Source organism: Pelophylax lessonae, assembly GCF_965119305.1.
Source record: "Pelophylax lessonae genome assembly, chromosome: 9".
Lineage (NCBI taxonomy): Eukaryota > Metazoa > Chordata > Amphibia > Anura > Ranidae > Pelophylax > Pelophylax lessonae.
Window position 1 is genome coordinate 272,188,701 of NC_138776.1, and position 25,159 is coordinate 272,213,859.

The 25,159-nt window shown below is 45.8% G+C and overlaps 5 protein-coding genes across 5 annotated transcripts in view; all 5 read left to right on the plus strand.

The window, feature by feature from the left end:
- Positions 1-591: 591 nt before the first annotated feature.
- Positions 592-25,159, plus strand: part of LOC309562616 (uncharacterized protein) — a 679,009-nt gene continuing 654,441 nt past the window's right edge. Inside the window, 1 exon segment of the mRNA XM_082266869.1 lies at positions 592-1,202. Within this exon segment, the coding sequence (XP_082122995.1) occupies positions 769-1,202 (434 nt within the window). The 5' untranslated portion in view covers positions 592-768.
- LOC309562621 (uncharacterized protein) overlaps positions 9,786-25,159 on the plus strand; it is a 478,591-nt gene continuing 463,217 nt past the window's right edge. Inside the window, exons 1-6 of the mRNA XM_082266874.1 lie at positions 9,786-9,896; positions 10,097-10,231; positions 10,318-10,441; positions 10,558-10,655; positions 10,745-10,825; positions 22,325-22,435. Of these exons, the coding sequence (XP_082123000.1) occupies positions 9,813-9,896; positions 10,097-10,231; positions 10,318-10,441; positions 10,558-10,655; positions 10,745-10,825; positions 22,325-22,435 (633 nt within the window). The 5' untranslated portion in view covers positions 9,786-9,812. The remainder of the gene's footprint in view (positions 9,897-10,096; positions 10,232-10,317; positions 10,442-10,557; positions 10,656-10,744; positions 10,826-22,324; positions 22,436-25,159) is intronic.
- On the plus strand, positions 11,494-13,473 carry LOC309564111 (uncharacterized protein; the record flags this gene model as incomplete). The annotated part of the gene is made up of 2 exons (XM_082268739.1): positions 11,494-11,511; positions 12,394-13,473. 2 exons carry the CDS (start codon positions 11,494-11,496, stop codon positions 13,471-13,473), a joined length of 1,098 nt encoding a protein of 365 aa, XP_082124865.1.
- LOC309562718 (uncharacterized protein) overlaps positions 21,341-25,159 on the plus strand; it is a 125,551-nt gene continuing 121,732 nt past the window's right edge. Inside the window, exons 1-3 of the mRNA XM_082267006.1 lie at positions 21,341-21,447; positions 21,575-21,709; positions 21,796-21,919. Coding sequence (XP_082123132.1) covers positions 21,364-21,447; positions 21,575-21,709; positions 21,796-21,919 — 343 coding nt within the window. The 5' untranslated portion in view covers positions 21,341-21,363. The remainder of the gene's footprint in view (positions 21,448-21,574; positions 21,710-21,795; positions 21,920-25,159) is intronic.
- LOC309564112 (uncharacterized protein) lies at positions 22,712-25,046 on the plus strand (the record flags this gene model as incomplete). Its single annotated transcript, XM_082268740.1, has 4 exons — positions 22,712-22,780; positions 23,547-24,018; positions 24,271-24,568; positions 24,701-25,046. 4 exons carry the CDS (start codon positions 22,712-22,714, stop codon positions 24,915-24,917), a joined length of 1,056 nt encoding a protein of 351 aa, XP_082124866.1. The 3' UTR covers positions 24,918-25,046.

Here is a 25,159-nt window from a genome sequence, read left to right on the forward strand (position 1 = left end):
CCTCAGACTGTGAGGGACAGTGCCGGACCATCGTATTCCTCTTATCCTGAGGATCCTCAGACTGTAAGGGACGGTGCCAGACCATCGTATTCCTCTTATCCTAAGGAACCTCAGACTGTGAGGGACGGTGCCGGACCATCGTATTCCTCTTATCCTGAGGAACCTCAGACTGTGAGGGACAGTGCCGGACAATCGTATTCATCTTATCCTGAGGAACATCAGACTGTGAGGGACAGAGCCAGACCATCGTATTCCTCTTATCCTGGGGAACCTCAGACTGTGAGGGACAGTGCCGGACCATTGTATTCCTCCTATCCTGAGGAACATCAGACTGTGAGGGACAGAGCCGGACCATCGTATTCCTCTTATCCTGAGGAACTTCAGACTGTGAGGGACAGTGCCAGACCATCGTATTCCTCTTATCCTGGGGAACCTCAGACTGTGAGGGATGGTGCCGGACCATCGTATTCCTCCTATCCTGAGGAACCTCAGACTGTGAGGGATGGTGCCGTCCCTCCAACAGATAAAAGGCTGTCCTGTACTGAGTGCGGGAAGTATTTCCGTTATAGGTCCAAACTTAATGCACATATAAGATCTCACACAGGTGAGAAGCCATATTCCTGCCCTGAGTGCGGGAAATTTTTTTCAAATAAGTACAATCTCTCCATTCATCAGAGATTGCACACAGATGAGAAGCCATATTCCTGTTCTGAGTGCGGGAAATGTTTTTCAAATAAGTGGTATCTTACCATACATCTGAGATCTCACATGGGGGAGAAGCCGTTTGCCTGTCCTGAGTGTGGGAAATGTTTTTCAGATAAATCCTTTCTTTCCCAACATCAGAAATCTCACACGGCACAGAAGCCATATACCTGTCCTGAGGGCGGGAAAAGTGTTTCAGATAAATCTTGTCTTTCCCAACATCAGAGATCCCACACGGAAGAGAAGCAATATTCCTGTCCTGAGTGCGGGAAATGTTTTTCACATAAGTGGTATCTTTCCATACATCAGAGATTTCACATGGGGGAGAAGCCGTTTTCCTGCCCGGAGTGTGGGAAATGTTTTTCAGATAAATCCTATCTATCCCAACATCAGAGATCTCACACGGGGGAGAAGCCGTTTTCCTGCCCGGAGTGTGGGAAATGTTTTTCAGTGAAGTCCAATCTTTACAGACATCAGAGGTTGCACACGGGGGAGAAGCCGTATTCCTGTCTTGAGTGCGGGAAATGTTTTTCAGATAAGTCCAATTTTTCCGCACATCAGAGATTGCACCTGGGTGAGAAGCCGTATTCCTGCCCTGAGTGTGGGAAATGTTTTTCAGTGAAGTCCAGTCTTTACAAACACCAGAGATCTCACACAGGGGAGAAGCTGTACTCCTGTTCTGAGTGCGAGAAATGTTTTTCAGAGAAGTCTCGTCTTTACAGACATCAGATTTTGCACTTGGATATTAAGACCTATTCCTGTCCTCAGTGCGAGAAAAGCTTTCTTCATAAATCCTCCCTAATGAAACACCAGAGATCTCACACAGGGGAGAAGCCGTATTCCTGTTCTGAGTGCGAGAAAAGTTTTTTCCAGAAGTCAGATCTTGAGGCACATCAGAGAACTCACACGGGGGAGAAGCCATGTTTCTGTCCTGAGTGCGGAAAATTTTTCTCAAGGACATCCAGTCTTTACAAGCATCAGAGATTGCATGCGGGGGAGAAGCCAGAGTGAAGGAAATGTCTTCCTGTACGTCAGGGGTCCCAAACAACCCTTGAGTTGTATTAGTGCCTTGAGTGTGGGCAATGTTTTTCAGTGATGTCCACTCTTCAGAGATTGCACATGGGGGAGAAGCCGTATTCTTGTCCTGAATGCAGGAAATGTTTTGCAGAAAAATCACAACTTGTCACACGTCAGAGATCTCACACGGGGGAGAAACCACTTTCCTGCCCTGAGTGCGAGAAATGTTTTTCACAGAAGTCCAATCTTTCCAGGCATCAGAGATTGCACACGGAGGGAGAAGCCGTATTCCTGTCCTGAGTGCGGGAAATGTTTTTCACAGAAGTCCAATCTTTCCAGACATCAGAGATCCCACACGGGGAAGAAGCCGTATTCCTGTCCTAAGTGCGAGAAATGTTTTTTCACAATCTTTCCAGACATCAGAGATCTCACACGAGGAAGAAGTCACATTCCTGTCCTGAATGAGGGAATTGTTCCTCACTTAAGTCCTGTCTTTCTGTACATCAGGGGTCCCACACAACCCTTGAGGTGTATTAGTGCCTTGAGTGCGGAAAATGTCTTCTATATGAATGTTGGTGGACATGTGGGGAAGAAGCTCACCCTGATATACACCTCAGATATACTCCATGGCTGATCTTCATCATGTAAGAAAAACTTCATAAGGAGATCAGAGATCACCAAAGACACGGATGAAGTGTTGTCCCGTGTTGGCCATTGATAGCAGGAGAAAAATAAAAATGGAGTGCTTACTTTTCATTTACATTTTGTTATGTGAAAACACATAGAGGTCTAAAATGTTGGATAAATATAACACGCATTCCTCCAGCCCTGAAAAATTTTGTCTGTATTTGAATGAACTCAGTGATTTCCTATAATCATCAGCTCCATTAGGTGGCCATAAACTGGTATTTCACTATTTATCCTGACTTAGACCTTCCTGGAAAAATACCACTTTAATTCCAATCTCTACATTCATCAGAGGTCTCACACAGGGGAGAAGCCGTATTCCTGATCTGAGTGCGGCAAATGTGGGGGTCTTTCAGCAGAAAGCTTATCGGAATCTGGAAGCCGCCTTTAATACCAAGATACTGACCCCCACTGATATGAATGGTTATGGGGTACATTGTACCTGAAGGTACCACTAGCCGAATGACAGATCCCCAAGCTGTTATCAGCTCTATAAGAAAGTGGGGGAGATAGTGGAGACATTGACCAGTGGCTAAAGACATGGATGAAGGGTTGTCCCTTGTTGGCCATTGATAGCAGGAGAAAAATAAAAATGCCATTACCTTTCATTGGCTGAGTGCATTTTGTGGTGGAGAGACTAAAGCCCCGTACACACGCAATGATTATCGGCCGACCGATCGTCTGTCTTTTGTCCAGAGTTGTGTTTTGTTGGTTGGAATGTGCCTAGACTGCACACGAATTTTCTCGCCCAACAAAATTCTACTTCAGAAGTGATGTCATGTGTTGGATTGCTTACTTTGTGTTCTTTCTTCTCTGAGCATGCCCAGACTTGCTCCTCAGATTTTTCCCTGTCGAAATCTGTACTGACTGCACGAAGATCCACGTTGTGTTGACGGCCAACAAAAATTTTATAGTCTGCACACCGGATTTTTTTCGGCCGAAAAGTCAGAGTTGGTTGTCGGAAGCATCATACTAACAACCTGAAAATTGGCAGATCGGTCGTCGGACGGAAAATTCCCTGCCAATTTTCGACGCGTGTGTACGGGGCTTTAGAGGTCTATTTTGAAAAAGGAAAACAATTTGTTGATCGAATGTGACACGCATTCATCCAATCATGACAAATATTGGATCATCGACTCCATGTAATGGCAAAAATCTGGCACTGTGGTATTATACCACATTTTGGCCACTAGATGGAGCTGACAGTCATAGGAAATCAAAATACGGCCAGAATTCATCACGCCTGGGCAAATGCTTGTCACATTCATTCAACAAATTTTCTATAAGTAGACTCCGTTGTTTCCTTCGTCAGGGGTGGTGTACTACAAATACCCGAAATCATCCTCATACACTTTTGAGTTTAGTAGACATCGAAGAACGTAAGTTAAGTAAGTGGGTAGGGGAGGACTCTAATCAAAAATACCATGGCACTATCCCCATGTAAATGGGTACATTAGACAAAGGGTCCCTAAAACCCATCACAAGGAAGAGATGGTGGGAAATAGTGGATTTTTAAGTGCCCATCAAAAAACTAAAAATTACATGAATGCACTAAATTCTAAAAACATCGTAAAGTTTATTAATACAAAAAGTCCTTAAAAGCGTGTATATTATCAAAACATATTAAACAATATGTACCATCCCGTGCAAAAAAAGCGCAGAATAATACATATGGATCTGGGTCAACGCGTTTCGCCCTGACTCGAGGGTTTCCTCAGGATCCACGTTTCTGATTTTGATAAGCTCTAATGCAGATCACCAAGAATGTGACCTATTCATTGTACCTTGCAAGACCATGATCGAAACGGGTGTCGTAGAAATGAGTGAATGGGACTTTATTATATCTGCAAAAGACAATAGCAGCGGTATTTCAATCATATGGATCAAATATGACAGAAAGATGCCAGCCATTAATCCTGGTAAAGGGCAGATATTATTAAAATGATAAGAATTCCACATCACAAACATATCTCCGCAGTGAACACCGGGGCCCCGGCTGGCTGATATACATTTGTGAATACCGGGGCCCCCGGCTGGCTGATATACATTTGTGCGCGGGAGTTCTTCTTGCACTGCCATAGATCCGGACCGGCACCGCTGATATGGATGATTAGGCTACAAGTAGTGTGCAGTCTCCATTTAATGGAAGGTTTCCACATCTACAGGTCTTTCCTCACTGCTAGTTAAAGCAATAGACACTCGGCATAGCGATTACCGGTAAACTGACACTGGGAGACATTATGGCAATTTAACTAAAAATACATCCTAAAGAAACGTCCACATAAATATTAATAACATCTCCACAACACTGGGAGGTATATATTCACAAACATATAAAATCTCTCCTCTGCACTTCACAGTATTCAAAACGGCAAAATCTGAATTTTTGAATACCGTCACTTTTTCCAAATCAGCGTCATGGGCAGCTGAGTTAACCTGGAAGTGACGTTGCTTCCGGGTCACTTTATCGGACACCCCCCGATCGAAGCTGAATCCGGCTTCGTTCAGGATTCTGACGTGCCAGCTGGTCACTCGCGTCTCCCGGTGGGACGGGAGATCCGGGCAGAAGGCAGTGGGAGGGGAGGGGGATGTCCCCTCCCGCTCACTGGGATAACAGCTGAGCGGCTGCAGAGCCGCATTGGTTGTTATCATCAGAAAGCCGACTACCGGGTCTAAAAAACGATACCTGCAGATCATCCCGCTACAACCACTTCTTCAAGCTGGTGAACAGGTACATCAGTTTTCGGGAAGTGGGAAAACAGTGTATCAGACATACAGTATCTGACAAAAGTAAGTACACCCCTCACATTTCTGTAAATATTTTATTCTATCTTTTCATGTGACACCACTGAAGAAATGACACTTTGCTACAATGTAAAGTAGTGAGTGTACAGCTTATATAACAGTGTAAATTTGCTGTCCCCTCAAAATAACTCAACACACAGCCATTAATGTCTAAACCGCTGGAAACAAAAGTGAGCACACCCCTAAGTGACAATCTCCAAATTAGGTTCAATTAGCCATTTTCCCTCCCCGGTGTCATGTGACTCATTAGTGTTACAAGGTCTCAGGTGTGAATGGGGAGCAGGTGTGTTAAATTTGGTGTTATTGCTCTCACTCTCTCATACTGGTCACTGGAAGTTCAACATGGCACCTCATGGCAAAGAATTCTCTGAGGATCTGGTATGGATTTTAAGGGGAACTCCACACCAAAATTAAAAAAAAAACATGTGGGGGCCCCCCCCCCCCAAAATCCATACCAGACCCTTCTCCGAGCATGAAGCCTGGCAGGTCAGGAAACCATACCTAGCCGCTTGCCCTCAACATGGGGAGGGTGCTTTGGGGTGCCATGTTGATGGGGACAAGGGCCTCTTCCCAACAACCCTGGGCTGAGGTTGTGGGGGTCTGCGGGTGGGGGGCTTATCGGAATCTGGAAGACACCTATAACAAGGGTATCGGGTACATCGTACCCCTACTCATTAGCCAAAAAAGTGTAAAAACCACAAAACACAGTTTTTGACAATTCCTTTATTAAAAAGACAAAGAAAAGAATAGCGTCCCTCGATGTAAATCCATCATCAATCACAATGCCTCATCTATATAGTCTACATTTGAAAAACATTTCCAGAGACACCCCTTTTTTGCTGTGTGTTCCGCGCAAGCCATCATAGGTGAAGAATGTCCATTAATTAGGGACGGGGCATTTATTTAAAATGGGCGTGGTTCTACAAGACGCATATTGATAAGTTATTGTACAAAAAGATTTTTATAATACTGTATATACAGGAAGATTTATCATAATAAGGACGGACACAAAGACAAGAAGGCTGTGTTCATCATTAAAATTATTCATATATTTGGTTATCTGGTTATAGACTTTAAAGCTCTTTTAAAGTTTAGCAGTTTCATTGCCGCCCCTCTGAAAAACGATCCATGGTGAATTACGTTGCAGGGAGTGGTTGACAAGCGGGTGGGAGGCAATAGGTCACCACATGTTTTAACACTGAAAAGCCTTCACCACTGCACATGGAGAGGTGAAAAGAGGGATGAGGTGGATGGGGAAGTGATGAGGGGGACATGGGGGGGTGAGGAGGTGATGAGAGGGACTATAGGGGGTGAGGATGTAATGAGGGGGATGAGGAGGCAATGGGGGGGGTGAGGAGGTGATGAGGGAGTATGAGGAGGTGATGAGGGGGATGAGGAGGTGATGAGTGGGTATGAGGAGGCAATGGGGGGGAGGTGAGGAGGTGATGAGTGGGTATGAGGAGGTGATGAGGGGGATGAGGGGAAAATGAGGAGGTGATGAGGGGGATGAGGAGGTGATGAGAAGAAAGAGGAGATGAAGGGGAGGTGAAGATGGTAACAAAAGGATAAACAGGGGGACTTGGGGGTGATGAAGGTGATGGGGGGTGTTAAAAGGGGAACCGGAGGGTGAAGAGAAGGATGGGGAGATGAGGGGGTGATGAGGGGGATAAGGAGGTGATGAGGGGGGGTGAGGAAGTGATGGGGGGATGAGGGGGTGATGGGGTGGGACGAGGGGGTGATGAGGGGGATGAGAAGGTGATGGGGAAATATGGAGGTGATGAGGGGGATGGAGAGGTGATCAGGGGGATGAGAAGGTGATGAGAAGAAAGAGGAGATGAAGGGGAGGTGGAGATGGTTACAGAAGGATAAAAAGGGGGACTTAGGGGTGATGGAGAGAGAGTTCAAAGGGGAAAAGGAGGATGAAGAGAAGGATAGGGAGATGAAGATGGGGAAGGGCGAGGTGAAAAGGGAAATATGGAGGTAAAAAGAGTGGGCAAGAGGGTAAAGACGGGGGACATGGGATTGATAAAGGGAAAGGGGAGGTGAAGTGGGAAAAGGGGGTGAGTAGGGGAAAAGGAAGGAGGATAGGGGGATAGGAGGGTGAGGAACAGGGGAATGGGGAGGTAAAGAGGGGGAATGAAGAATGAAGAGTGGAATTGGGAAATTAAAAGGGGGGCCAGGAGAGTGAGGTGGGGGACATTCGGGTGATACAAGCATGGGGAGGTGAAGAGGGGGGCAAGTTGGTGAAGAGTGGGATGGGGGGTGGGTGGAGAGTGGGATTGGAAAATGGAAAGGGGACCAGTAGAGTGAAGAGGGGGACATTGGGGTGATGCAGGCATGGGGAGATAAAGAGGAGGATGGGGAGGGGTAGAAAGGGGGAAGGAAGGTTTTAGGGGTGAAGAAGGGGGGGGGGGTGAGGGAGTTAAGAGGAAGATGTGGGGGTGAAGAGGTAATCGGGTGGGTGAAGAGGGGGAGGGCAGTAAAGAGGATGATGGGGGTGAAGAGAGGAAGGGAGGGGATATGAAGAAGGGGAAAGGGGAGTAAGGAGGAGGATGTTGAGGAGAAGCAGGGGATGCAGAAGTGAAGTGGGAAATAGAGGGAAGGTGAAGAGGGGGACAGTGTAGTGCATATGGCGAAAAGGGAGTGAAGTGGGGGGACAGAGGTGTGAAGTGGGTGGCAAGTTGGTGAGGAAGGGGATGGGGTGAAGAGGGGGATTGGAAATGGAAAGGGGGCCAGGAGAGTGAAGCGTGGGACATTGAGGTGATGTGGGCATGGGGAGGTAAATTAGAGGAGGAGGAGGGGGGGGAGGTTTTGGAGGGGGGTGAAAAAGGGGGGAGGTCGAGGGAGTTAAGGGGAAGATGTGGGGGTGAAGAGTGAAGAGGGAAATTAAGGGGATACGAAGAAGGGGAAAGAGGAGTAAGGAGGAGGGGGGACGGAGGGCAGAAGAGGGGGATGCAGAAGTGAAGTGGGGAAGAGAGGGAAGGTGAAGAGCGAGACAGTGTAGTGAATATGGCGAAGAGGGGGATGGGGTGGTAAAAGAGAGTGAAGGGGGGAAGATGGGGACAGGGGGTGAAGAGGGGCATGGGGTGGTGAAGAAGGAGATGAGTCGGTAAAGAGGGGAACATAGAGATGAAGAGAGGAGACAGGGCAATGAAGGAGGGTATTAGAGGGTGAGGAGTGGAGTGAGGATGGGGACATAGGGTGTAATTAGGAGATGGGGGGATTGAAAAGGACACATGGGGGGGGGGGGTGTTCTCCTAGCAGTGAACAGCTTGAAGCAATATTTTACGTGGTAAGGGTAGATAGGATGTTGAGAGCATTTCCCCAGCCAGGTGATGGGGACATAAAAAGGGCCACCGCTCCCCCTTCCACCAGGACACCACACAGCACCCCTAGTCCCCCCTTCTTGCACAACACACAGGACCCCTGATGATTCTCATACAAACCCCCACACACAATGCTCTCCACTCCCCTCCTCCAGATACTACCACCTCTCAGAGGATGGGATGCACAGTGAGAAGCAATGATCTCCATACAACTGGCAGGTTTGGAGAAGCCAGGCGCTCATCACCGGACACCCCTCAGGAGGAGAATCCAGAGCGGAGCCCATTCCACACACTGTGCACACCGTCCTGATGAATCCCGAGAGCAGGAACGCCTTTGCCTGAGTGTTCTCTGATACCCCCCCCCCCCCCCCCCCCCACTGCTGATCACTAAATGCCTTTTGGCCACTTACAGACCCATCCTTGACACTGAATGGTCTACCATTGTCTGGACATAAACACATTTACATGTTTCGCTGTGATTCTCGGGACACTGCCCGGGACACAGACATTGCGGGACAAATAGATGAAAAGAGTGACTGTCCTGGCAAAGTCTGAGACAACTATCCATCTATAAGGAGGATATACAGTACATACACACACAGCACAAGGCCGTGTTCACACTACGAGACGTCACTTTCTCTGGGCTGCAGTTCCTCTGAGCACCACAAGATGGTGATCTCACTTCTACCCAGACAGGGAGTCTCTATGGAAGGCAGGAAGTGATGTCAGGTATAAATAGGAAGTTCCAGGTGAGAGGTGAGACGGGAGGAAGTAGAGAGGAGATATTGCTGGAAGTGGCAGCAGAGGAGGTAATAAGATCTTATTTTCTATTTACACCCAGTAACCCCCCCACGTCATGTCCGTCCTCTTCCTCCATAGTCACTGTGACCTCTTTTATCTCCAGCAGATGATGATACACACATATATAGTGTGGAAACCTAGATTCCCCTTTCAGGGTCAGAACATTCCCCCACTTACGGGACCGGAACATTCTCTTCATTTCATCAGTGGCATTTATTAGCTTATATAAGATATAAGATCAGAAATTACCAAAACAGACTTTACGTAGAGATAGGAGTTTGTGATCCATCAAGCCAAAAGTAATCACAAAAATACTGAAATGTTCCTCTGTGTGTAATCCCACTGAGGACGGTTCTTTCCTGACAGAAACCCTCATATTATCCCCCATACTAATATTGTACAACGAGTACAGTCCAGATCATTCTCTCTTATCAATTATTGGTCTACAGGAAACCCGTATAGATCACATGACCGATGAGGATGGAAGAGGCCAGGAGTCACATGAGTGAGAAGATACTAAACCTCACCCTGGAGATCATCTACCTGCTGACCGGAGAGGTGAGAAGGATTCTGGGAGGTCACATGACATCACTCTTATCTCTATTAATAAAACAAAGACCTGACCGGAGAGTTGAGGAGGATTCTGGGAGGTCACATGACATCACTCTTATCCCTATTAATAAAACACAGACCTGACTGAAGAGGTGAGGAGAATTCTGGGATTCTAACATGATATTCCTATTGGTTCTCCAATACAGAGATTTTCTCTTCTGAAGTCAGGTGATCATATGACCATCACAGTGCCTCCATGTGACTCCCTAAAACCTGAGAGACACAACATGCAGAAGATTTTAGAAGTCACCAAGAAGATGATGGAGCTGCTGACAGGAGAGGTGAGCGGTGCTGGGAATTCTGGGACATTATCCAGTAACAGACAAGGGATGTGTCTGGATGGTGACTGTATCATTGTGTGTGTCAGGTTCCTATAAGGTGTCAGGATGTCACTGTCTATTTCTCTATGGAGGAGTGGGAGTATTTAGAAGGACACAAGGATCTCTACAAGGACGTCATAATGGAGAATCAGCCGCCCCTCACATCACCGGGTAAGAGGAGACTTTATTGTAAAGGAGAGAGCAGTACGGAGGATCCACCTAGATCCCCCATCATCTGATAAACACATAGAAACAATGTATTCAGTCAGTGTGTGTGTTTCCTACAGATGGATCCAGTAATGGGAACCCACCAGAGAGATGTCCCCGTCCTCTGTATTCCCGGGATTCCACACAGGAAGGTCACACCATCCCTCACCATCATCAGGTAGATGAGGAACAATCACTGATAGTATCATTAGGATCTGTACATTATCTGCATTGTTACCATTGATGTCATTTTTATTATATATTCAGAGTGGAAACCTGAGAGATTCTAAAGTTGAGGTTAAAGAAGAGATAAAAGAGGAGGATGATGAGGATGGGGTGATGGAGGAAGTACACAAAGGTCTGTACAAGGACACCATGGTGGAGCCATCCAGTTACAGAAACCCACCAGAGAGATGTCCCCATCCTCTGTATTCCCGGGATTCCACACAGGAGGATCAAAACTATACACATGATCAGGTTGGTGGAACTGAACTACTAGAATGTGAAAGTTAATAAACTCTCTGACATGAAGATGTGTGAACCCTGCAAGATGATATTTTCTTTGAAGTCACCCATTATTAGAGCTTGTATTTTACAGATGATATTCTCTCTCCTTCTCTTGGTTTAGGGTGAAGATCTGATAGATATAAAAGTTGAGGTTAAATCAGAAGAAGAAGAGACGTATGTGAGGGATGATCAGCAGTCTATGGAGGAGGATGGAATAACGGGGACATTTATAGAGGAGGACACTCCTATAGAGATCAGCACAGGTGGGTCATTAACACTAAATACATTCCTCCACCCATTCTGCTCACTGATTGGTCCAGGGTAGGGCAAGGACTGGGTGATATCAGCCTGTAATATCTTGGTCACTTTCCTGAGTTGCGTCCTGAATTCCTGTATTTCTCTCGGATAATCTTCCCTCTCTGTGCTGCAGACACAATTTATGTCTCTAGACTGGATTTATGGAGATTCTGGGGGGCCGCACTTAATATTAGGTGGGTGGTCATGATGTTATGGCTGATCCATTAATTGTACATTACATACTCCTGTCCCCTGCACTATATACTCTATGCTGTACATTACATACTCCTGACCCCTGCACTATATACTCTATGTTGTACATTACATACTCCTGACCCCTGCACTATATACTCTATGCTGTACATTACATACTCCTGACCCCTGCACTATATACTCTATGCTGTACATTACATACTCCTGATCCCTGCACTATATACTCTATGTTGTACATTATATACTCCTGACTTCTTCTCTCTCCCCTCTACCCACTGCTATATATACACATAATATGGATTCTCTTTTGTTACACCCATTTCCTACCAGCTGGACATTTTATATCTGATGATTTAATTGGAGGACAGACTTTTACATGTTGATAATAAAGTGATAACATCCTCCAACTTTGGGACCTTCAACAAAAAGTGATAATGAGGGAGGAGTCAGTAACCCAATGATGGTGGTCTTCAGGATCAGTCCAGTCTTCATCTTGGTTGATAAGGGGAACCAATCTGCTGATGTCTAGTAATAATCTTTGTATTTCTATTTTAGTAGATGGACGGGAGATGAGGAAAACCTCAGAGGATTGTCTCACTTTGTCTCCAGACTGTAAAGTAGAAGATGAGGACATCACACAGTATAGTCCAGGAGAAAACCCGGCTACCTCAAATGTCCATCCGCCACCACACAGTGTAGATGGACCATCGTATTCCTCTTATCCTGAGGAACCTCAGACTGTGAGGGACAGTGCCGGACCATCGTATTCCTCTTATCCTGAGGAACCTCAGACTGTAAGGGACAGTGCCGGACCATCGTATTCCTCTTATCCTGAGGAACCTCAGACTGTGAGGGACAGTGCCGGACCATCGTATTCCTCTTATCCTGAGGAACCTCAGACTGTGAGGGACGGTGCCGGACCATCGTATTCCTCTTATCCTGAGGAACCTCAGACTGTGAGGGACAGTGCCGGACCATCGTATTCCTCTTATCCTGAGGAACCTCAGACTGCGAGGGACGGTGCTGTCCTTCCAACAGATAAGAGGTTTTCTTGTCCTGAGTGCGGGAAGTGTTTCCCTTTTCTCTCTAAACTTAATGTGCATCAGAGAACTCACACAGGAGAGAAGCCGTATCCCTGCCCTGAGTGTGGGAAATGTTTTTCACAGAAGTCCAATCTTTACACACATCAAAGATTGCACGTGGGAGAAAAACCGTATTCCTGCTCTGAGTGTGGGAAATGTTTTGTACAAAAATCAGACCTGGTCTCACATCAGATGTCTCACACGGGGGAGAAGCCGTATTCCTGTCCTGATTGTGGGAAATGTTTTGTACAAAAATCAGATCTTGTCAGACATCAGAGGTCCCACACAGGGGAAAAGCCATATTCCTGTCTTGAGTGCGGGAAATGTTTTTCAGATAAGTCCAATCTTTGCCAACATCAGAGATTACACACGGGAGAAAAGCCGTATTCCTGTCCAGAGTGTGGGAAATGTTTTTCACAGAAGTCCATTCTTTACAGACATCAGAAATCTCACACAGGAGAGAAGCTGTATTCCTGTCCTGAGTGCGGGAAACGTTTTGTACAAAAATCTGATCTTTTCTCACATCAGAGGTGCCACACAGGTGAGAAGCCGTATTCCTGTCCTGAGTGCGGGAAATGTTTTGTACAAAAATCAGATCTTGTCAGACATCAGAGGTCCCACACAGGGGAAAAGCCATACTCCTGTCCTGAGTGCGGGAAATGTTTTTCAGACAAGTCCTATCTTTCTCAACATCAAAGATTGCACACCGGGGAGAAGCCATATTCCTGTCCAAAGTGCAGGAAATGTTTTTCATTGAAATCTAATCTTTATAGCCATCAGAGATCTCACACAGGAGAGAAGCCATTTTCCTGTTCTGAGTGCAGGAAATGTTTTTCAATAAAGTCAAATCTTTCCAGACATCAGAGATCTCACATGGAGGAGAAGCTGTATTCCTGATCTGAGTGCTGGAATTGCTCTTCACTTAAGTCCTGTCTTCCTGTACATCAGGGGTCCCACACAACCCTGGAGGTGTATTAGTGCCTTGAGTGCGGGAAATGTCTTCTATATGAATGTTGGTGGACATGTGGGGAAGAAGAACGCCCTGATATACACCTCAGATATATTCTGATATATAGCATCACCCTTCACTCTGTAATCAAGACCTAGTCTGGCAATGCCCAGAATAATACCAATGAGTCTCTGACCAATCTCACGGTTTGGATGGACTTTCTCCTTTTCATTATTTCCATTAATTAGAGTCCCAATATCTCCCCTGTATTCTGCAGACAGATATACATTTCCTGAAGCTCCATACCACGCTGAACGGTCCTGGCCTGCCCCTTCCCGGATGTAGACACGCCTCTTCCGGGTGTGCTGTGCGGGATGGCGTCACTCCCTAGCCCATAATTATGTAACACGTTGTGTATTGTATTGTACCAAATCAATAATGACTCCGCCTCCACATTCCGGACAAGTGATTTTCCTGATCAATTGGATTTCTACCTTTTTACTATTTCCTGATTTATGATTTTTACTGCAATCTTCATAACAGTAAAATTTATAATAAAAAAAATGTTGAATAAAAAAAGAAGTGTGTTGACAAATTTTGGTATCTAAAAATTATCCAAAGGTGACGCTTCAAAAGGCTTTACAGGTCATCAGTTTAGAGATAACTGTAAATAATGGCCCGGAGTGCAGTGGTCAGGAGTAGAGTTGGGCAAACGGTTTGGGTCAAGCAAAAGTTCTACATCTACTATTTGGTGAACACCCGAATTTGCGGGGTGCTCGGTGGGATGTTTTGCTGGTCAGGTGCAAGGCTTTGCCAATTAGGGCACAGAGCACTGTCAATGCCCTGATTGGACTAAGTGATGATGACTTTGTCCAATCGGGGCTCAGTACTCATAGTCCCATCCCACACTATAAAAGGTTCCTTCCCACAGAAAGCTTTTGCAGTGTGTTGGTGTAGTGGAGATAAATAGAGCACGGCTCAGTTTGCTCCTAGCGATTTAGTGTGTTCACTTATTGTGTAGAGTGTTCCTATAGTGAGTCAGTAAAGTGTAAGTTCAGTGTGTCAGTATAGTGTAAGTGTAGTGTCAGTGTAGTGTGTCAGTATAGTGTAGTGTGTCAGTATAGTGTGAATAATATGTGTCAGTATAGTGTGTCAGTTTCGTGTAGTGTGAGTATAGTGTAGTGTCAGTGTAGTGTGAGTATAGTGTAGTATCAGTATAGTGTAGTGTCAGTGTCGTGTGAGTACAGCGTAGTGTCAGTGTAGTGTGAGTACAGCGTAGTGTCAGTGTAGTGTTAGTATAGTGTAGTGTGAGTATAGTGTAGTGTCAGTGTAGTGCGTCATTGTAGTGTGAGTATAGTGTAGTGTCATTGTAGTGTGAGTATAGTGTTAGTATAGCGTAGTGTGAGTGTAGTGTCAGTGTAGTGTGAGTATAGCGTAGTGTTAGTGTAGTGTGTCAGTACAGTGTAGTGTCAGTGTAATGTTAGTATAGTGTGGTGCCAGTGTAGTGTGAGTATAGTGTAGTGTTAGTGTAGTGTCAAAGTAGTGTGAGTATAGTGTAGTGTCAGTGTAGTGTTAGTATAGTGTAGTGTCAGTGTAGTGTGAGTATAGTGTAGTGTCAGTGTAGTGTTAGTATAGTGTAGTGTCAGTGTAGTGTGAGTATAGTGTAGTGTTAGTATAGTGTGACTATAGTGTAGTGTCAGTGTAGTGTTAGTATAGTGTAGTGTGAGTATAGTGTAGTGTCATTGTAGTGTGAGTATAGTGTAGTGTTAGTATAGTGTAGTGTTAGTATAGTGTAGTGTTAGTGTAGTGTGACTATAGTGTAGTGTCTGTGTAGTGTTAGTATAGTGTAGTGTCATTGTAGTGTGAGTATAGTGTAGTGTCAGTATAGTGTAATGTGAGTATAGTGTAGTGTCAGTGTAGTGTCAGTATAGTGTAATGTGAGTATAGTGTAGTGTCAGTGTAGTGTTAGTATAGTGTAGTGTCATTGTAGTGGGACTATAGTGTAGTGTCTGTGTAGTGTGAGTGTAGTGTAGTGTCATTGTAGTGTGAGTACAGCGTAGTGTTAGTGTAGTGTGTCAGTATGGTGTAGTGTCAGTGTAGTGTTTTTTTTATAGTTTTACATTTCTCTCAGCGACAGTCCTCAATTTATAGTGCACCCAACACCACTTTCCATTGATTAAAGTGCATCCACGTACACATCTCCCCGTCTCTATTACAATTTAGTAATAAGCCCCCCCCCCCCATCATGTCTGGGAGGCCACCAAGGAGAGGCAGACTTTCCCATGGCACTGTGAGGGGCCAGCAGCGTATTTGTCCACAGGTAAAGGTGGACGCGGTCAGTCCTCAGGCAGGGCATCATTTCCTCTGGTGATGTTGCCCGTGCCATCCAGCCACAGCATGCAGAGGAGGTGGTGGACCGGCTTACTAAACCATCCTCACCCTCCTTCACCCAAGAAGAGACTAGTGCGCAGTCCACTGCAGCTGCCAGAGCGACTTATTCTGCCTCCTTGTCCACAACTACTCCTGCCATAGCCCCAGCATCAGGCATGGAAGAGTCAGCTGACTTATTTGAACACAGCGAGAACAGTGGTACACAAGTCGGTAGTCATGTTCCCCTAGCTGCAGCGTATTGCCAGGTTGTCTCCAGTGATAATGAGGATGGATGGGGATGTTTCCAATGATGGAGATCCAGAGATTGACCTGAGTCTTCTCCATTTCTCCAGACCACATCTTCCTCTACTATTAGGGGACCTTTCTATGACTACTCAGGACCCCAACCTCTTCTATAGGATTGTGAAGATTTCTATCCTATTTACTCAGAAGCTGAATAAAATGTCCTTCACTCTGTAACTAAGACCTAGTCTGGCAATGCCCAGAATAATACCAATTAGTCTCTGACCAATCCCAGACTTTGGATGGACTTTCTCCTTTTAATTATTTTCAGGTGACGACGAATTAGAGTTCCAATATCTCCCCTGTGTTCTGCAGACAGATATACATTTCCCGAAGCCTTCTGTTGTACAGATTCCTCATGTTCTCAGATATGAGCTCAAACATTGAACTTGATCAACTTTCCAAGAGGAGTGAATGGACTTGGCAAGATACCCCCCCCCCCCCACGCTGAGGACACATTGCTGACACCTGGTATGGTTCAGGAGGGAAATATGCTCACTCCCTTCTCCCCACCCTTTAGTCCCCAGTCAGGCCGCATGCTCAGATTAGGATCTGGTATGGATTTCAGGGGGGAGGGGGAGTACCCCACATTTTTCCTGTTTTATGCAAAGGGTTCCTTCCTAAAATCCATACCAGACCTGAGGGGTCTAGTATGATTTTTCTTTTGGGTCCCTATGCAGTTTTTTTTTACATTTTGATTGCATTCACCTGTTAGCCCCAGTTGACAGCTAAATGGTGCGGAGGGGCAGGATGCACCACCAGGTGTTGGGGTGCCTGCAGCCGCTGGCTCCCCATAAGCCAGCCTGAGTGGGAAGCTGCCACATTTAGCAGCAATAGTAATACTGCAACTAAAGGTTCAACTTGGCCTAATACCCATTTAGTTCAGACACTCGCTGACATCATCAGGAAATCATTGTTACTGAGAGACAGAAATTGTTCATTGCTCATGGAACCCCTAGAAACCTTTTGGAGGAACCCTGGCTGAGAAAGGCTGGACTAAGCAGTAATATATTTCTCCCCCTTGGTGGGAGTGGAGATGACCCATCTATAAGGATATACAGGCAGGGGTTGCATTGGCAACTACCATCTTGGATAAAGTATTAATATTGGATTAAGTATTACACTTCGGCTCAGCACCTCAGCGAATGCACAAAGCATACAACTGCAAGCCAACAGACAGACTACAGGTGATCTGAGACTCTATACAACTTTTCCATCTCACATTCAGTCTACTTCTCAATCTCACCACCCTGTATTATGCAATCCCTAATTCTCCTTCTCATGTTTGCATCCTCTCTCCTAAAACTTTCTCTCCTTTACCCCTCATCTCCGCCCCACAGCTTGTATATATCACCCTCACCTTTATACTGCACTCATCAACTCCTGCTGATTCTGAACCCACACACCAATAAAACCTACAGGACACTGAGATGTGTCCCCCCTCATAAATCACACTCCCATATCACCTCCCTCACCCTTCTGCTTCTCCTAACCTCTGGAGATATTTCCCCAAATCCTGGACCCCCATCATTTACCTTTGGCAAACATACCCATCACCCCCTATCCTCTGACACCAGCCGAAATCCACACAATCTGGTTTCTATTCCTCTTCTGCCTAGAGCCAACCTCCCCTTCTCCTGCGCCCTCTGGAATGCCCGCTCTGTTTGCAACAAACTCACCTCTGTCCATGACCTATTTATCACAAACTCCTTCAACCTGCTTGCAATTACTGAGACCTGGCTTCAAGAATCTGACTCTCCTTCTCCTGCTGCCCTCTCCCATGGTGGCCTCCTGTGGACTCACTCTCCCAGGCCTAGTGGACGGAAAGGAGGTGGGGTTGGAATTCTGCTTTCCCCTCAAAGCACTTTTCAGGTTCTTCATCCACCCCCTTCTCTGTCTCTCTCCTCATTTGAAGCTCACTGTATTCGTCTATTTTCTCCAGTTTGGTTGAGAATTGCTGTGATCTATCGGCCTCCTGGACCGGTATCAGGCTTCCTTGATGACTTCTCTGCCTGGCTACCCTACTTTCTCTCTTCTGAAATTCCCACAATCATTCTTGGAGACTTCAACATCCCTGTTAATCTTAACACTCCTGCTACTTCTAAACTTTTCAGCTTAACCTCCTCTTTTGACCTAAAACAATGGACAGATGCTTCTACTCACTCTAATGGCAACAGCCTTGACCTCATGTTCTCCTACCTATGCACCCCTCACAACCTCTCCAACAATCCATTCCCTCTCTCTGATCACCACCTCATTAGTTTCAGTCTCTCCTTGTCCTCCTACTTACCTTCCAACTACCGAACAATTACCTGTAGAAACCTTCGCCATCTTAACCCTTCACTTCTTTTTTCTGATACAGATTGTCTCTTCAACACAATATCATCCCTCTCCTGCCCCAACATGGCCACTTCTGTCTACAACAGTTCACTGTCATCTACCCTGGATGCTTTGGCCCCCCTCACTACACACAGAATCAGGCCCCGACCGCTACAACCCTGGCAGACAGACAATACCAGAAGCCTCAAAAAACGTAGTCGCGCTCTTGAGCGTCTGTGGCATAAGACTAAGTCACAGCAAGATTTCAGCCAATATAAATCTGCCCTCCAAAAATACAGTTCCTGCCTCCACACTGCCAAACAGACCTACTTTATCACTCTCATTAACACCCTCTCACACAGTCCCCGTCAACTCTTTTCTACCTTCAACGCTCTACTTCGTCCTCCATTGCCTCCACCCACTAACTTACTCACTGCCCAAGAGATTGCCAATCACTTCAAAAATAAGATCGATACAATTTGTGAAGAGATTTTTACACTAAAGATATCTCCCTCACCTTACACACCTTGTCCTCCTGCACAATCAATACTTCCCTTGTTTAACCCAACTACTGTAGAGGAAGTCACTAAAATTTTTTCTAATGCCCACCTAACTTCCTGCCCCCTGGACCCTGTTCCTTCTCAAATACTACGGTCACCCTCTGACTCTATCCTACACTCTTTAACTCATATCTTCAACCTCTCCCTCTCCACTGGCATCTTCCCCAGCTCTCTAAAACATGCGCTAGTAACTCCCATACCAAAGAAAGCCTCGCTAGACCCCTCCAATCTTAAAAACTTAAGACCCATCTCCTTACTCCCTTTTGCTTCCAAACTCCTTGAACGTTTAGTCTACAACCGCCTGAGCGAGCACCTCATTGAGAATAACCTCCTTGATCCCCTTCAGTCTGGATTTCGCCGGCAACACTCCACAGAAACTTCTCTCCTAAAACCTACAAATGACTTACTAACAGCTAAAACCAATAGTCACTACTCGATACTCTTACTCTTGGACCTCTCTGCTGCCTTTAATACTGTTGACCACCCCCTCCTTCTAAAAAAACTCAGTTTGCTCGGTCTCCATAGCTGTGCTCTCCATTGGTTCGAATCTTACCTATCTCACCGCACCTTCAGTGTCACTTACAATTCCACTTACTCCTCTGCAACTCCTCTTACCGTTGGGGTCCCCCAAGGTTCTGTCCTTGGACCGCTACTATTCTCAATCTATACCTCCTCCCTGGGTCAGCTAATAGTCTCCCATGGCTTCCACTACCATTTCTATGCTGATGACACCCAAATCTACCTCTCTACCCCTCAGCTCACCCCATCAGTCTCCTCCCGCATCACTGATTTACTAACAGACATATCAGCCTGGATGTCACACCACTTCCTCAAAGTGAATTTATCTAAAACTGAGCTCATAATATTTCCTCCTCCACGTGCCCCTTCCCCGGAATTCTCTGTCAAGATCAATGGAACAACTATCAGTCCTTCCACACATGCCAAGGTGCTAGGGGTAACCCTGGACTCTGCACTGTCCTTTCAGGCTGACATCCAATCCTTGTCCAAATCATGCCACCTTAACCTCCGCAACATCGCTAGAATACGTCCCTTTTTAACCAATGACACCACCAAGCTTTTAATTCACTCCCTGGTTATCTCTCGCCTCGACTATTGCAACTCCCTCCTCATTGGATTACCCTTACATAGATTATCCCCCCTTCAATTCATAATGAATGCTGCTGCAAGACTTATCCACCTTACCAACCGTTCAGTGTCCTCCACCCCTCTCTGCCAATCCCTTCACTGGCTCCACCCCTCTCTGCCAATCCCTTCACTGGCTCCTCCCCTCTCTGCCAATCCCTTCACTGGCTTCCACTCACCCAACGAATAAAATTCAAAGTGCTAACAATAGTTTACAAAGCCATCCACAACTCTGCCCCCAGCTAGATCATTAACCTGATCTCAAAATATCAACCAAGCCGCTCTCTTCGGTCCTCCCAAGACCTCCTGCTCTCTAGCTCCCTTGTCACCTCTTCCCATGCTCGCCTCCAGGATTTCTCCAGAGCTTCTCCCATTCTTTGGAACTCTCTACCCCAATATGTCCGACTGTCCTCTAATCTATCCATCTTTAGACGATCCCTGAAAACTCTTCTCTTTAAAGAAGCCTACCCGGCTACTAACTAATAACACTGTTTCACTTGCTCCATCAGCTCATCCCCCACAGCTATTGCCTTTTGTATCAATTGACCCTCCCTTTTAGATTGTAAGCTCTAACGAGCAGGGCCCTCTGATTCCTTTTGTTCCAAATTGTATTGTAACTGTAATGTCTGCCTTCATTTTGTTAAGCGCTGCGCAAACTGTTGGCGCTACATAAATCCTGTATAATAATAATAATATAATACAGTACATACACACACAGCACAAGGCCGTGTTCTCAATACGAGACGTTTCTTGGGGCTGCAGTTCCTCTGAGCTCCACAAGGTGGTGATCTCACTTCTACCCAGACAGGAAGTCTCTATGGAAGACAGGAAGTGATGTCAGATAAAGACAGGAAGTTCCATGACGTACACAGTAACGAGGTGACGTTGCTGGAAGTGGCAGCAGAGGAGGTAATAAGATCTTATTTTCTATTTACACCCAGTAACCCCCTCCCCCCGTCATGTCCATCCTCTTCCTCCATAGTCACTGTGACCTCTTTTATCTCCAGCAGATGATGATACACACATATATAGTGTGGAAACCTAGATTAACCCCTTCAGGGTCAGAACATTCCTCCTCTTACATATATATTTTTATCCTTACCTGTCTAGACAGAAACCTGTATAGATCGAGTGACAGAACGAATGAGGATGGAGGAGGACCGGAGTCACATGACTGAGAAGATACTAAACCTCACCCTGGAGATCATCTACCTGCTGACCGGAGAGGTAAGGAGGATTCTGGGAGGTCACATGACATCACTCTTATCTCTATTAATAATACACAGACCTGACCGGAGAGGTGAGGAGGATTCTGGGATTCTAACATGATATTCCTATTGGTTCTCCAATACAGAGATTTCCTCTTCTGAAGTCAGGTGATCATATGACCATCACAGTGCCTCCATGTGACTCCCTAAAACCTGAGAGACACAACATGCAGAAGATTCTAGAAGTCACCAAGAAGATGATGGAGCTGCTGACAGGAGAGGTGAGCGGTGCTGGGAATTCTGGGACATTATCCAGTAACAGACAAGGGATGTGTCTGGATGGTGACTGTATCATTGTGTGTGTCAGGTTCCTATAAGGTGTCAGGATGTCACTGTCTATTTCTCCATGGAGGAGTGGGAGTATTTAGAAGGACACAAGGATCTCTACAAGGACGTCATGATGGAGAATCAGCCGCCCCTCACATCACCGGGTAAGAGGAGACTTTATTGTAAAGGAGAGAGCAGTACGGAGGCTCCACCTAGATCCCCCATCATCTGATAAACACATAGAAACAATGTATTCAGTCAGTGTGTGTGTTTCCTACAGATGGATCCAGTAATGGGAACCCACCAGAGAGATGGCCCCGTCCTCTGTATTCCCGGGATTCCACACAGGAAGGTCACACCATCCCTCACCATCATCAGGTAGATGAGGAACAATCACTGATAGTATCATTAGGATCTGTACATTATCTGCATTGTTACCATTGATGTCATTTTTATTATATATTCAGAGTGGAAACCTGAGAGATTCTAAAGTTGAGGTTAAAGAAGAGATAAAAGAGGAGGAGGATGAGGATGGGGTCATAGAGGAAGTACACAAAGATCTGTACCAGGACACCATGGTGGAGTCATCCAGCTACAGAAACCCACCAGAGAGATGTCCCCGTCCTCTGTATTCCCGGGATTCCACACAGGAAGGTCACACCATTCCTCACCATCATCAGGTAGATGATTGACAATTATTGGTAGTTATGATTTATACACAGAATGTTTGTTACAATGAATGTTTTGTTATATATGCAGAGCGGAAACCTCGGGGATGATAATATTTCTGTAAAAGAAGAGTATAAAGAGGAGGATGAGGAGTATGGAGTGATGGAGGAGTTTTCAGAAGGACACAAGGATATGATGGAGCCACCTAATACCAGGAACCCACCAGAGAGATGTCCCCGTCCTCTGTATTCCCGGGATTCCACACAGGAATGTCACACCATCCCTCAATGTTACAAGGTTGGTGGGACGGAGCTTCTAGAACATGGATTGGTGGAGATGATATGTGGATTTTGTTTGTAAGCTTATATCCTACAGATGATATTTTCTCTCATTTTCCTGATTTAGAGTGGAGATCCAATCGATATAGAATTTGAGGTTAAATCAGAAGAAGAGGAGACGTATGTGAGGGATGAGCAGCAGTCTATGGAGGAGGATGGAATAACGGGGACATTTATAGAGGAGGACACTCCTACAGAGATCAGCACAGGTGGGTCATTAACATTAATACATTCCTCCACCCATACTTCTCACTGATTGGTCAAGTGTAGGGTGGGGACTGGGTGATATCATCCTGTAATTGCATCATCTTTGGCTTGCTTAATGTGCATGGGGTGATTAGGGTGGGCCCAGGCACTACCGGCATACCACATGCACAAGTCTATGAAGGAATTGTAAGATCCTCAGAGACAAAGCTGCCTGATGTGGGCGGAGTCCTGGTTTAGGAGAACCAATCTGTTGATGTCTAGTAATAATCTTTGTATTTCTATTTTAGTAGATGGACGGGAGATGAGGAAAACCTCAGAGGATTGTCTCACTTTGTCTCCAGACTGTAAAGTAGAAGATGAGGACATCACACAGTATAGTCCAGGAGAAAACCCAGCTACCTCAAATGTCCATCCGGCACCACACAGTGTAGATGGACCATCGTATTCCTCTTATCCTGGAGAACCTCAGACTGTGAGGGACAGTGCCGAACCATCGTATTCCTCTTATCCTGAGGAACCTCCGACTGTGAGGGACGGTGCCGGACCATCATATTCCTCTTATCCTGAGGAACCTCAGACTGTGAGGGACGGTGCCGAACCATCGTATTCCTCTTATCCTGAGGAACCTCAGACTGTGAGGGACAGTGCTGTCCTTCCAACAGATAAGAGGTTTTCTTGTACTGAGTGCGGGAAGTCTTTCCGTTTTAAACACGATCTTAATGTGCATAAAAGATCTCACACAGGTGAGAAGCCGTATTCCTGCCCTGAGTGTGGGAAATGTTTTTCACAGAAGTCCAATCTCTCCATTCATCAGAGATTGCACACAGGCGAGAAGCCATTTTCCTGTATTAAGTGCGGGAAGTGTTTTTCAAAGAAGTCCAATCTTTACATACATGAGAGGTGTCATACGGGGGAGAAGCCATTTTCCTGTGCTGAGTGTGGGAAATGTTTTCCTTTTAAATACAGACTTAATGAGCATAAAAGATCTCATACTTGTGAGAAGCCGTATTCCTGTCCTGAGTGCGGGAAATGCTTTTCAAACATGTCTGATTTCACCCTTCATCAGAGGTCACACACAGGAGAGAAGCCGTATTCCTGTCCTTTGTGTGGGAAATTTTTTTCAAGTAAACATTATCTTTCCAGACATCAGAGGTTTCACACGGGGGAGAAGCCTTTTTCCTGTCCTGAGTGCGGGAAATGTTTTTCAAATAAGACCAATCTTTACACTCATCAGCGACTGCACACGGGAGAAAAGCCGTACTTCTGTTCTGAATGCGGGAAACGTTTTGTACAAAAATCAGACCTTGTCACACATCAGAGGACTCACACGGGGGAAAAGCCGTTTTCTTGTTCTGAGTGCGCGAAAAGTTTTTCAAGGAAATCCATTCTCCGCACACACCAATGGTCTCACACGGGGGAGAAGGCACTTTCCTGTCCTGAGTGCGGGAAACGTTTTGTACAAAAATCAGATCTTTCCAGACATCAGAGGTCCCACACGGGGGAAAAGCCATACTCCTGTCCTGAGTGCAAGAAATGTTTTACAGATAAGTCCTATCTTTCCCAACATCAGAGATTGCACACGGGGGAGAAGCCATATTCGTGTCCAGAGTGCGGGAAATGTTTTTCATTGAAGTCCAATCTTTATAGCCATCAGCAATCTCACACAGCAGAAAAGCCGTTTTCCTGTTCTGAGTGCGGGAAATGTTTTTCAGGGAAGTCACTTCTTCACAGACATCAGAGATCTCACACGGGGGAGAAGCCATTTTCCTGTTCTGAGTGCGGCAAATGTTTTTCAGTGAAGTCCAATCTTTCTAGCCATCAGAGGTGTCACACAGGAGAGAAGCCGTTTTCCTGTTCTGAGTGCGGGAAATGTTTTTCAGTGAAGTCCAGTCTTTACAGACATCAGAGATCTCACACGGGGGAGAAGCCGTATTCCTGTCCTGAGTGAAGGAATTGTTCCTCACTGAAGTCCTATCTTCCTTTACATCAGGGGTCCCACACAACTCCCGAGGTGTATTAGTGCCTTGAGTGCGGGAAATGTCTTCTATATGAATGTTGGTGGACATGTGGGGAAGAAGCACACCCTGATATACACCTCAGATATACTCTGATATATAGCATCACCCGTCACTCTGTAACCAAGGCCTAGTCTGGCAATGCCCAGAATGATCCCAATGAGTCTCTGACCAA